General features: G+C 39.9%; 1 protein-coding gene across 1 annotated transcript; it reads right to left on the bottom strand.

Moving 5' to 3' along the window:
* Positions 1–41: 41 nt before the first annotated feature.
* Positions 42–9,774, bottom strand: pmpca (peptidase, mitochondrial processing subunit alpha). Its single transcript, XM_022202973.2, has 13 exons — positions 9,676–9,774; positions 7,239–7,441; positions 7,072–7,151; positions 6,920–7,002; positions 6,698–6,792; positions 6,510–6,610; positions 5,382–5,645; positions 4,973–5,065; positions 4,778–4,896; positions 4,601–4,691; positions 2,208–2,270; positions 1,991–2,135; positions 42–1,897 (listed from the first exon to the last, which is right to left on the bottom strand). Exons 1-13 carry the CDS (start codon positions 9,720–9,722, stop codon positions 1,728–1,730), a joined length of 1,554 nt encoding a protein of 517 aa, XP_022058665.1. The 5' UTR covers positions 9,723–9,774; the 3' UTR covers positions 42–1,727.
* Positions 9,775–14,124: the final 4,350 nt, after the last annotated feature.

Raw genomic sequence — 14,124 nt, 5'->3', positions numbered from 1 at the left:
TTGTCGATAGAAGTGCAAAGCAAGACCTTGAATAGTCGTAATTTCATTCATGTAATTACATTTATTTACCAGGTGGGTACAGCTTTTAAACAGAGTTCACAGTCACTGCAGTTAGAAGCCACCGAAACATGAGGAAAATACATTTTGGATATATTTGCAGTTGGGGAAAAAAGCTTTGAAATGTCATTTAAGAGATGTAAGCCTCAAAAGTCGCTTTGACAATAAGACATACAGTAGATCTGGCTCTTAACATCATAGTTTTTATTCCCTTTCTGGCAGAAAGTTAGATGAGAACATCACTTGTGTTTATTTGTCTCCTACGTGGTAAAAAAATCCTCCAAACGTGAGCGGTTACATCAAAATAATCTCAGTGAATTAAGCTAATTTTACAGGAGCTGTGCGCCGTTTGTCTAACAACTACACAGTTTAAGACAAATCACCCTGAAATAAAGACCAAACACTGCCAAAATGAAGTGTTTCTCCCATTAAACCAATATTAAGTGAATGCAGCATAGCAGCGCTGAAGCAGCAGCCAGTTAGCTTAGCATAGCGCTAGCAAGAAACAATCGAGATCTTCCCATCAATAACAAAAATATCCACCTAATAGCACCTCTCAAACCTCAGTGATTAATAGATTATATTCAGTTGGTTTAATCCAAACAAAAAGTGTAAGAAAAAAAGACCATTTACAGCTTTTAAGGGGTGATGAACAGGACTAATCCAGAAACGTAACAGGAAGTGGCCCCATGAAGCTGTTGATTTTGGTTTTCAAACTTTTTTTTTGTGCTCAGATTGAACAATAACTATGTATGCTGTTAAGTGAGATTCCCAGCTGCTGGTTTTGTCAGAGACACACCAAGTGCTTTCCCCATTTCCAGTCTTTATGCTAAGCTAACCTAAGCTAAGCCAAGCTAGCAGGCTAATGGCTAAGATTTGGTGTTCATGTAAGAAGAGCAGATACGTTCTCATCCAACTTTCCTCCAAAATGTGTAACTATGACTTTAATTTACCCGAGTAACTTGTGTAGCTTACATGGGTATCAAAAACAACCATAAAAACAACAAAAACGCCACTTTTCTCATTAGATTTAAGCCTCTTTCAGGTAAAGGTAAAACAGTAAAGTTGGTCACTGATCCAAAAAGTTTCCAATGCCTTGATTATTTATCAATTAGTTTCTGCTGTGGATCAGGTCTCCTGTGCTGTGAAGGGACATTAGGAAGTGTTGTTGTTTAAATACTGAGATTTTTCAAGGTTTTGTCTAATCTATTCGCTCTAGAAAAATATGAATTTTAAAGAGCTGAAGGTCTGCAAATTGAGGAAGGTCTAAATAAAAAGTGAAACAGTGTAGACACTCCTTAGGATTATTTACACACCAATTCAGTGTAACAACATTCATTTGTTTTTGTTTATTTAAAAGGGGAAGTGAACAAACATGATAGTTGTTGGGAGATAAACTGTCCCTTCATAACCAAACTCCTGCATCTTTGAAAAAGAATGACGTATGGCTTCCTGCCCATAAACAATAAATATAAATTCTCCAGACTATGTTGACTGTAGAGTACAATGTATTGTTTCTTTAAAAAAACCCACTTTTCTCAGAGGTTTTTGGGGTTGGAGCCCAGGTACCAGTCCCCTCCCAGAGTGAGCTGTGCTGAGTTCAGTGTCGGGAGGGAACACTAGTGTAATCTTCCAGTCCTGTATATTTTACAGCCAGTGACAGCGGGCGTCTATCGGAAGAGGCGGTACATGCGGGGCAGACGTCCGTCCTTGCTGGACAGGGCGGCCTGGATGTGCTCGTATGACGGCAGCTCCGTGAGATCTCCCAGAGCGGCGACGGCGGGTTTACTGCGCAGCATCTTGGTGGCCACTCTCTTAATGTCACCGGCTGTCACGTTGCCTGGGAATTTGATTCGATTATTAACAATTATGCCACAAAAATTAGGAGTAACTGTGAGGAAAAGCTAACAAAAAAATTTCTCCCAGTACTCACTTATTAGATCGCAGAGCTCATGTGGCAGCTTTCTCTTTCCTGTGGAGAGAACCTGCCGACCAACATCTTCAAAGATGACCGGCCGTGACTCCAGGTTCATCATCAGCATGGACTTCAGCTGAGTCTTGGCTCTCTCCAGCTCCATCTGGCAGAAAATAGAACTTGAATTCAATTCTGCAACAATAATTAATTAGAGCAAACTTGTGGCGATCATTACCTCTCCTGCGTTTCCAGCCATCTGAATGAACTCTCTGGTGATTATTTCCACCATTTCACGCACCTGGAGATGAATGTATGGAATGAGAATTACAAGGAGCACAGGTGCACTATGTACAAATGTAGTTTAAAAAAAAACACAGGGACAATGGCTGTTAACTACAATTCACATCAATTGGAACTTCAGTCCCTTTTGGAGGAATATCTGACACATGTAGTTTTGCTTTTAGACAAAAATGGAAGTTCCGTTTAACACCCTTTTACAGAGTAATTGTGGCTGAAGCATGTACATAATATATTACATTATTCATAGCAGTTTATGGTAGTAATCCAATTAACTGTGGCAGATAATGGATTAATTAATTCAAGTTTCAGCTACAATCGGTGAGGCTGCTAGCTACTGTAGCTAGTAATACACACTGCTAAAAGGCTGAGGGAAAAAAACTTGCTCCACTGTCTGTCGTTCATGTGAAAAGCCCTGCAGCCAAATAAATATGGAAATCAATTAACAACGGCTGTTTCCATAAAATGACAGAAGCTGTTCTCAACTGGTGAAAACAAAGCATCACCAGCACAGTGCAGTGCTCCGCTTTACCCTCCTTTTCCCCCACTCTCTGCTACTGTTTGCCATAAACTGTATTGAAATTACTCCACCAATTAACGAGGTGGAGTTATGTGACGATCAGCGTACGTTTGTCTGTCTGTCTGTCAGCAAGATTACTCAAAAACGGGCCAACAGATGTGGATGAAATTTTCAGATTTTGGCAGAGATACAGCAGATAGTCTAGATCCAGGGATTTGTTAAAGATCTCTGTGTCATTGTGGGCTAGAGGCATGGTGTCACTGTATCCATGACAACAAGCGAACACTACATCAGCTGCCTGCTGATGATCACATGATTGCGATCCTACTACAAATCCACTGTACAGACTTGCTTGGCACAGTATTGTATTTATTTTTATTATTTTATCTTGCCGGTCACCAGAGTTGTGCTTCTGTCATGAATTGTATGTTTATTAACCATTTTGGAAAATCTGGGGCATTTTATTTTGATTTATCCATCCATCCATCTTCTTCCGCTTATCCGGGGCCGGATCACGGGGGCAGCAGGCGAAGCAGGTTGTTCCAGACGTCCCTCGTCCCAGCGACGCTTTCCAGCTCTTCCTGGGGGATCCCGAGGTGTTCCCAGGCCAGACGGGGTATATAATCCCTCCAGCGAGTTCTGGGTCTACCCTGGGGTCTCCTCCCAGACGGACGTGCTCGGAAAACCTCCAAAGGAAGCCTCCCTGGAGGCATCCGAATCAGATGGCCAAACCACCTCAACTGTCTCCTTTCGATGCGAAGGAGCAGCGGCTCTACTCCGACCTCCCTCCGGATGTCTGAGCTCCTCACCCTATCTCTAAGGCTGAGCCCAGCCACCCTACGGAGGAAGCTCATTTCAGCCGCTTGTATGCGTGATCTTGTTCTTTCGGTCACTACCCAAAGCTCATGACCACAGGTGAGGGTTGGAACGTAGAGACTGAGACTGCCTCCATCTTTTGCCCTCTCCTGGTCCCCTGCCTCCCCTCCTCAACTCCTAAAGCCCCTTCCAACCTTCTCCTCCTCCTCCTCCTATTTTGATTTAATGTTTTTTAAATAGGTTTTAATTGTTTTTTTTGTTTTTTTTAGATTTTTAGGCAACAAAATGTTTATTTTACTGCAACAATAGCTACTGATATACCGCAAAATCCAACGATATAGCGAATAATCCAAGCTGTCCAAAATAGATGCATACAATTGAAAAATCTGCGACACAGTGAGACTGCAAAAAGTGAACCTCTGCTCTTTGAATGCTTTTCTAGTTTTCTATATTTTTCAAACAGGAAGAATACGCATATGTAAATGACAAATAAAGCTGCTCACACACCTCTCCGTATCTTTTTTCCTGCATTTTGTTGTTTACTTTGTAACTCTGTGAGTATTTTATGACAGTTACTTTTAACAGTTATTTTAACTCTTATTTTAACTCTTATTTTATGACAGTTATTTTAAACAGCCCTTGTTTTCTGACTCTTGTTTTTGATCTTTTACTGTTCTGTTTTTCTTTTAATAATTGCCCTTGTTTTCTGACTTCTGTTTTTGATCTGACTTTTTTTTAAAAAATGATTTCATAAATGTTTTCTTTTTCTTTCTTTTAATAATCGTCATCCTCTGTTCTGAATGTCTTTGTAAAGTACTTTGAATCGCCTCGTTTTTGAAATGTGCTATATGAATAAATTTGCCTTGCCTAAGTGGTTTGTCACATAGCAAACTGGGGTAACAGGATAAGACATGCCCCTTTCTCTTTTCATGGAATCAACCCTAAACCATCCATCCCTCACAGATACGATGCTGCCGTCCTGGATCTGCACCCACCTGTCTGGGGTCGGCACTAGCATGAATGCACAGCAGGCCGCTGTCCTCGTAGCTGTGATGGTAGGATGTGGCGTTGTACATCCAGTGATGCCTGAAACAGAAAAATGCAACAATCGGCAACGACTAACAAACCCGGTCAGCTGGATCTGTATCAGTGAGGTACAGTCTGACGCTCACCTGTTGAGCACGTTCAGGTAGAGGCGGGTGAACATGCCTTTCCCGGGTCCTCCTGCAGAGAAGGAGCCGCCTCCACCCATCATCATGTTGAGCACGGCGAATGGGATGAAGTCGTCCTCCTGTAAAGGGAATCGTTTTTACTTCAGGTCCGTCAGAATCTGAATGGAGACTCTCCAAAACGACGCAAACACCCACCAGGAAGGAGCAGCTCTCCAAGCCGATCATGATGTGGGTGAGCTCTGGGATCGGGGTGGGGCCGAGGCTCACGTCCGACATGTCCTTCTCCATCTAGCAGAACAAAAGACAGAACTCGTCAAGAAAAGCTGCAATAATGCTCCAAATTTTCCCAGTCAGAAAGTGCTAGAAAGTGTTCAGTAAACTGCCCCTCTATTCAGCCAAGATATTTTTCAAATATCCCAATTTAAAAGAAACATTTTAAGTAATTTTTGCTACACACGACATCTGCTTTATGGTAAAACGAATAAAAAACACTTCTGCGTTTGTCAAATTACTTAAGAGTAAACCCCGATTCTCTAATTCTGTAACTGCACCAACTAATCTTCGTCTTTTTTACAACATGAAGAAACATCTCGTTCCAAATCACCTTGATGATGCCTCCAGTGTACTGAGCCACAGAAAGGTCCACGTTGGCCGCTGTGCTCGTTCCCCACACCGGTTTGGCGTTCAGCATGTACTTCCTGGCACATTCGACCAGCTGCTCGTGCTCGATGCCCACTCCGGCCAGCACCATGCGCTCAGGACAGTAGTAGCTCCGCAGGTAGCTGTGAAGCACCGTCTTGTCAATCTTGTCCACGTTGTCTACGGGGCAATAGCGAGGGAGTCCAACCGTGTTGCCTCGATACGCAGCCTAGACACAAATAATGAACATATTCGAGATTAAAAGTAAATACAGGAGCAATATCACAAATTAGGCTTTTTGTTCTGTTGTTTTTTCCTGCAAAAATGACTAATGTCGCTGTGAGGAGTCTATAAAATGACAGGAAATTGCAAAAGAAAAAGTCACAATTATCAGCAATTCTCAGAAAAAAGTTACAGGAACACTTCATTTTGTTCTCAATAAACTACAATGTGTATATTAATGATTGGACAGTGGAAAACAGAATTATTTACCTACTGAGGCATTCACAATCATTTAGGCTTCCTAACTGGACAGATCAAGATCCCAGACATTTAGTAAAATTAAAGTTATACTATGATGGTTTGTGAACCACCCATCTGTGACATTATATGCTGTTCTCTCAGAAAACCTTTGACAAATCTAAGCCTAAAATTGTGATATTTCATCAATTCTGCTTTTTTTGGATCCAAGAACGTTCAACAAAATAAACTGTTTGAACTAGATTCTGTGAAAATCATAAAAACATGAGCTTCTCTGCAGCCATAAAGTCATTGGTGACTCAGCTATGACACACATGGCAAAAATTCAGACAGTTTTAAACTAACCATTTGCTCATAAGTGTTCAACTAAAAGCAAAACTCCTCAGTGCGACATTAATAAAAGATGATCTTATCTTACAGCTGGACCTGACCACCTACCCCTATTACCTATTGACCATTGCAATAAAGAAAATGAATGATCAACTAGTAGTTCAGCTGTGGCAAACCAACATATCAATACTTTTCTGGAGGCAACAACACTGATAAAGGTCTTAAAAGTCATTTGAACTCAGAGTTGGTGTGGTAGTGCCTAAACAAACGAGGTGTAACTCACGGCGTGGATCATCTCTGTGAGCAGCGGCTCTGGGTCCGGCCTCATGTTCAGATCTTCTAACTCAAAGCGCACGGCCATTTTGGTCATCTCGATCTCATCATCTGCACGTAAACAAACACAGCTTATCTTAGCGATGGAGATACTTCAGAGTCTGACAGCTCTTAAGGACTGATCTGAAGTGGACTCACCCAGCAGGCGAGGCTGCAGGACGGCATCAGACAGAAGACTGACCACAGTGTCCAGACCTTTTACTTCAGCAGACACAGCGTACATGGTGGTGTCTCTGAGCAACAAAACAAACAATGTGTCACACATACAATCAGCTGTATTCACATAGAAGCAATACACAGATTTTCACAGCTAGATATTCAGTAAATATTGGATGCTGAGACAGTAACTGTGTAAAATACCTTGATGTTTGGCAGTCACATATTCCTCCGTGCTTTTCCAGTGTGAGGAGGATTTCATCTTTACTCCCGTACTGTGCTGTGGACTAAAGATAAAAATGTTACTTCACAAACCTCAGCCTCCTTCACCGTTCATTTTATGGTGTTTTACTCACAGAAAAGGCGAGTTTCTCTAAGAAGTGTGCTATTCCACTTGGGTACTTTGCTTCATGTCTGGATCCAGAGTTTACTAAAACTAAGCAAGCAAGAAAGAAAACATCCATATTTTATCCAATTCAGACAGATGAGGACAAATGGACATATTTTAGATAACGAAACTTACTTCCAACTGTGCAGAACTGACCAAACTTGTTTTGGGAGGCAACTTTGAGGCCGTTTTCTAGGGTAGTAATCTTGGTCTCATATTTTTCCTGACCATCCACAGATGCAAACACTGGTTTGGGGATCCCAGGCAGCGGCGTGGAGAGAGAGATATTCGGGTATCCGCTGCCACTGCTGTACTTTCTGTAAGCTGCAATCCCAAACCTTTAAGAACAACAACAAAAAAAACAGCTCTTCAAAGACCTCTCAGCATTAAATCATCTCTAAATACGTGGCACCTCAAGTGTGAGTGGTAAAAAAAAAAACAATGTAATTATAGCGTAATTGAGGACATTTTCAGGTGTTAAAAGTAAAACAGCTCGTTAGAAACCTGCAGAATGATTTAATTAAGAGTGAAAATCTGTTGCTTTTTAAACCAAATGCCACTTCATAGACATCTGGCAGCTCTGGTTTGCTAAAATGACATATATTCTTTTGAGAAATTGAGCTACTAATAAAGATAATGCTGATTGAGGCTATACACACACAGAAACATCAACCAAAAGCAATGACTACAACCACAGAAGACACCTCACACAATTAGCATGCTGTTCACCAGCAGCACAAGTTAATAGCACTCATTCTGGTTCAATCTTTAGCATGAAGTGTAGCTGTTTCCTCAGAATATACCAGAAACTGGAGATGCGTCACATGAGACATAATGATGCAATACATGTAGAGCCTCACTGCTGACAAACTGTGTCAACACAAAGTTACTCAGCATAGCTGACCTGCCGCACATGATAGGGGAAAGAGAGGATTTTTTTTTTTTCTGAAAGTAGAAGCTAAATGCATGTCAGACCCATATTATAGTGAAAACGTCAGCCGTTTTAAAGAAGGAGTTGATTCCTGCAGATGAAGCACAAAAACATCTTTATAAGATTCAGAGCTATGAATTGATGAATCGAGCAGCCACTTTATCACTCTGTTACACTTGTTTGAACATAGTGTAAACCTTCTTGATACACATGGACACATCGGGTCATCAGGCTTTTCTGAGCTTTCATCATCACCCTAGTGACCCACATGGAGTAGATCAATCATGGCTTGTATCCAGGTAGCACTACGCCACCCACATGGAGCTGCTGGACATGTCTGTCACAATACAGCTATGAATATAACTCAGACAGATCTAGCATGTGTTTTTAAGGTGTCACTGAATGCAATTTGGGAACTTGCAGAAAAAATATACTTAAGTCCTGATTGTTTCCCACAGCTGGCTTTGTTTCACATTCTTTCCTCTGACTTTAATAAATACTTGTATGATCACACAGCTGCAGAAACTGCAAGTGCCTCTTTAAATTGATAGGAGCCTGCACATTTACACACGCAGCAAAGCAGCAGCAACTTAATTAAAATGTGATCTCACAGTAAAATAAGTTGTGTGTTCTTCTACCCATCCAACAGGTCAGCTGTTCCTCACGGATTCCAGGCTTATACAGTGGAATAAATGTTATTAAAGCTCCTCTGAATGAATTCTGAGCTCTAAAAGAAAGCCTGTCTTTACACGTAGATTTACATATCAGTGTTTTATCTGTAATGGGACTGGAGATCAACTTCACAGCAGCCAATGACTGACTGAAAAATGTGCACATGCATGTTTTATTAATTAAACACACTGAACACCGTGAAGAGTGAGCCATCTTTAAGCACGAATTCATTCCTGAGGATTCAGTGCCAAACTGTCTACAACTTTTATAACATCCAAAGCTCTGACCTACTAAATGGAGCTGGCAGTTGTGAGCTGGTAGCAGGTTTCCTTAACCAACACAATTCAGTCATTACGTTTGCAATTCCTGTAGCTTTTGACACAAAGTTTTCATGTTCATCTTCTTACAAACAGACAGCCATGACATAATAACAAATTGAAGGTTCACATCTGTTAGCCTCTGCAATGCTCCTGCTAACACCAAAGCCATCTCTCATGGGATACACACTTAGCATAGCCAGCAACATTTAAACCCTTTTTCAAACCTTTATTTAAATATGTAACTAAATATTTCAACTGTCAATAAACATGTAGCTAGCTGTTCCCTAACATAACAGAAGTATAATAAACAGGAAAACCCCACAGAAATCAAAACTAGCACTGAAAAAAACCCTAACCTCTTGACCTCAAACGTCATTTAAAAGAAAAGTAAAATACTGTCAATATTGAAACACCCACATAGTTTCTTCCATTAACGGAGTCATGATGTAACTTCAGCACAACTTCTCTGACGGCTAACTTAGCTTAGCATCGTGCTAATCGAGCTAATCTCTGGTCAGGAGGACGCGGGAAAGATGAGAAGCTGCATACGTAGTGACACGGAGGGTACTTGGTGTACTGGTGACACTGGTTCTCTGTAGTGAAGTCCACTCCGGTGTAGGTTTAAGAGTGTTTATTTAGAGAGCGTTACCTTTGAACACGACTCCAGGTTCGGCACCTCGACATGTGAGTCGCCATGTTGGCTCGCCTGTGACCGGAAATCAACCCGGAAGAAGAAGAAGAAGAAGACGAAATACTGGTAAAAGACAGATTTTATGCTTTTTATGTCTTTCCTTTTTTAAAACTAGTTTCACTCCTGTTGGCAAGCCCAATGATGACATCTCCAATCCAAAACTCTATCTAAAAATAAATTAATTTAAGTTTATTTTTATTTCTGTAGTACATTTTCAAAACAACACGTCATATCAATACACTTCACATAGACACAACAGACACATACAATACAATATTATATCATAGGGGAAAAAACCCAGACCCCAAGTCCAAAAATACCCCATAAGCAAGTACAGTATATTTTGCTCAGCTCGGTATAAAATATGCAAAAGAATGTGACATGCATGTGATAAAGTGCAAAACATATGAAAAATATTAATCAATAATAATAGCTTTATTTGTATAGCACCTTTAAGAAGAACTTTCACGAAGTGCTTCGACAGGTACAATATAAAAAAATGAAAGAAAGATGCACAGAATGGATAGCTAATTAAAAGCTGGTTTAAAGGACAACACTACACAAGGAGGTTAAGAGAGAAGCTGAAGAGAAAATAAAAGATAGAAATGGATTAAAATCAGGAGGTTAGAAAGAAGGACTACAAGCAGTGAAAATTTTAAAAGATATAAAAAGGCAGAGAGTGATAAAAGAGAAATATAAAATAACTTACTTGAGGGCGAGTCTATAAAAGTGATTTAAACAAAATTACTGATAATGTTATATATTCACACAAAAAAAAACAGAGAAAAAAAGGTCAAAAAAATTAAGCATACCCTAGACAGAATTCAATGGTCTCTTGAATTTAAAACAAATAGAAAACCCAATAAAATTTTTAATCAAACATTGTTGGATTCCAGGTTTAGTTGTGAATGATTGTTATGATTCAGCTCATATGGAAAAGAGAAGCGACAGTAAACGTAATATTTTGGCTAAAATACAGTTTAAGTGACCAACACAACTTTAAATAGACATCCAACAGACTGGGGCCATGCAAAACAAGTTTCTAGAAAATTATCTGGAAGATGCAACCTGGAATTTACTGTTGTCTGCAGTCCTTACTAATCGTATATATACTGATTTATCCATAAAGCACATGTTCTGCAGTATGTTCCTCGGCTCTGCAGGTGCTTTTCTTCTTTATGTGTGTCATCTGAATGAGTATGAAGATTTAATCACTCCATAACTACTCTGTCAGTGATCCTAAACAAAAGCAATTGATCCTTTAGAGTGGGTCCACGGGTGAAAAGCATTTAACCGCCCATAAGTGGATCAATTGTGACACAGAAACAAACCAAACTGCATTAACTCTTCCACCTGACTTTAAAATCGCCGTGGAGGACGTTGAACAGAAACTAAATGACATCCAGTCATACGTCTCTGGCTATAATGTTCTCCGTCTCGCAACTTCCTGCAGCATTTTGGTTGATTTGTCTGTTGTCGGGTTGCAGTTCGGCCTACGAGCTCCAGGACACCATCCACACTCTGAAGGAGGAAAAGCTTAATTTGCAGCACCGACTGGAGAACCTGACCAGAGCTCTGAAAGACCTGAAGCACCTTCTGACAGAGCACTCCAAAAGTAAGATATTCAAAAATCCTGAGCTTCAAACACTTTGTTTTTTGCAGTTTTATACACCAATTTGTGCCTTTTCTGCATTAGTTAATGGTGGAAATGTCTGTATTAATGTATTTGTTTGAACTGGTGGATGCAGAGCTCCTAATTCATATTTTTGGGAAAAAAAGACCTCTTCCAATAATTTTGCTTTCTGATTTGTTCTTTTTTGGATGAATTTCACACTGAATGCAGCTTTTGAGGGGGAACATGACCCTGAATACCTGCATGCCTGGAGGGAGTGGTCCCAACGCGGTAAAAGATCTCAAAATGAGCTTTTCTGCAACATAATTTACTTCAGAATGCTCATTTCTCATTCCACAACAACAATCTCGTCTTCTATCTTCCAGATATTAGCGCTGAGACTCACCAAATGTTGCAGCAGGCCTTTTGTTTGAACGAACTCCACGATGCAGCTCACTTCATCAGTCCGAGCTTCCTCCTCCTCTCACCGCTTGTTTCTATGATTCTCGCACTGCAGTCGTGACTCGATCAACAATTTCAGCTTTAAAACATTTAGTCTAGATATTAAAATCCCCAGATTTTTTATATGTTTTTATTATATTATTACTGCTATATCCTGACTGAAAACCATGACTTTTAAGAAAAAGCTGCACTAATAATTCTATGAAAAAAATGCTAAATTAATTATTTTTCAGTGTTTCAAATTTATCTTCAGTGGATGCTATCGCTTTATGTTTCACTCAATGTTGGTTTCCTAAACTGTCAGGTTTGTTAAGATGTGATTATTTGTGTAGTTTGATTTAGACAAAATGTAAGATGTTTATACTGCTGAGAATACAACTGCTACTACTACTACTTTTTCTGTACAAGCAATGACCTTGCTATTGTACATGAACCTGCTCAGAAGTCTGTTAATAATAAACCTGTAAGTAACTTTTTACAGTATTGAAAATTAAAGCATTGTTTTTAACTGATGAACTAATGTTGCCACTCGTGTCTAATTTGAGATTTTAGTTAATAAAAGTTGCTGTATCTTCTGTTTGTGGATGCTTGTGCCAGAAAATCTTCCTCTGACATTTTTATTCCTTGAAGCACTCTTTAAAAAGGTTTTTTAAAAAACATTATTAAAAATTGTGTGTATTGTTAGGTAAAGTGGTGGTATTGTTTGACCAGAACACACACACAGATATGAACAAGGGAATTTTTCCATTAAATTCTTTTTATTTGGGACAGATATTTTCCCTGAGATCAATAATGTATATCCTCTCATGAATTTGTTTGTTCCTAAATATGATTAAATGGTCTGCAGTAGAATAATTCATGAACTATAACAAAAGTTTATTGCTCAAGTAATATTTTTAATGAAGTGCAGTGTGACAAACTCCTAAAGTTGGAAGGCAAATGTGAAAAATAATGAAATAAAAGTTCTATATAGTAACATATATGGATTACAATGTCTAAATGTTGATATATGTCGTAAGTGCAATGCCCAAAAAACATATTCATCATCTTTCTGACCTGAAGAAAAAAGCACAACAATCAATAGATTTCAGTATATCAACAGTTACTTCCACAGTGCGTCGTTTGCAGTATTCAGAGAAGTCAGTGGGTCGGTCAGTATCTGCATTAAACTGGTCTCTCGCTTGGATTGTTGGAAAAAACTGGGACTCTGCACCTCCTTTGGTGGATTTGTGCGTTTGATGTTGTCCTGAATCCAACAATGTTACATTTCGCCCGCTGCGTCGGCTTTGTCTGCTTAATTAAAATGACCCTTCCTGCATAGATTATAAATCGGTGCATTTGTACTTTCATTTCCATTTGATTATGCTGAATGGATTGCCAATTTACATTTGCAAGGACTTCATCTGGACCCAGTAGTATGTTGGCTGCAGCCGCGTCCAAGTGAGACAGAAGCCACTGTATGGGCAGCTCTGTTTGTTTGATCTAGTCTCCCCTTTAGTATTGAAAGAGTTTGCAGCCATGATAGCAGCTCTGTGACACATGTGTGCTTTGAGGTAAATGCTAGCATGCTCAGTCAGCATTCTAGCATGCATTTTCCCCCTCACCTAGCTATTTAGCCTCCTCCCTAACACCAGTCCTGCATGGTGAGACAGAACCAACGAAGAAAAAGGTGAGTTTGAACAAAGGAATAAACAGCTGAACCGCATGAAGGTAATTAACGTCTGTGTGTTTCAGATGTAAACTGTAACATAATTTAAACACAGACAAGGCCAGGATAGCATGTTCTGCAATGTTACATTAGCGTGGTTAAATTAAAGCCAAACAATGTTGTGTAATGTGTAGCATGAAAGTGTCAAGGGACAAATGTTGAGGAGAAATGAGAGTTCTCAACCACTTTGTCGCTCTCACCTTTGGTCTTTAGCTCTGGATAGTGACCAGAAGAACGAGAGCACTACAAGCTACAGAAATGAGCGTTCTCCATTGAGAGGCTGGCCTCAGTTTTAAACATCAGAGAATGTTGGAAATAAGCTTGGAGTGGAGCTGCTGTTACTTTATATCAAAAGGAGCCAGCTGAAGTGATTTTCCTTCACAGAGGTTACATATCTCGGCTGACCTGGGAACGCTTTGGGATCTACACCCCCTGTCAAAAGTTTTAGGGCACTTTCTCATTCAAATAAAGTAGAACCTGTCCTACAACGTTTGACAGGGGGTGTATCTACTAAATTTGGTACACATATGCAGCATATCAGGCTGAACAAAAAAGTCAGTGACAGCCACATTCCAAACCCAACAGGAAGTGAGCTATTTTGCGTTGAATGTCAGATTTTTGCCCA

Source organism: Acanthochromis polyacanthus, chromosome 7 (genome assembly GCF_021347895.1).
Source record: "Acanthochromis polyacanthus isolate Apoly-LR-REF ecotype Palm Island chromosome 7, KAUST_Apoly_ChrSc, whole genome shotgun sequence".
Taxonomy (NCBI): domain Eukaryota; kingdom Metazoa; phylum Chordata; class Actinopteri; family Pomacentridae; genus Acanthochromis; species Acanthochromis polyacanthus.
This window is presented reverse-complemented; position numbering and strand designations above follow the sequence as displayed.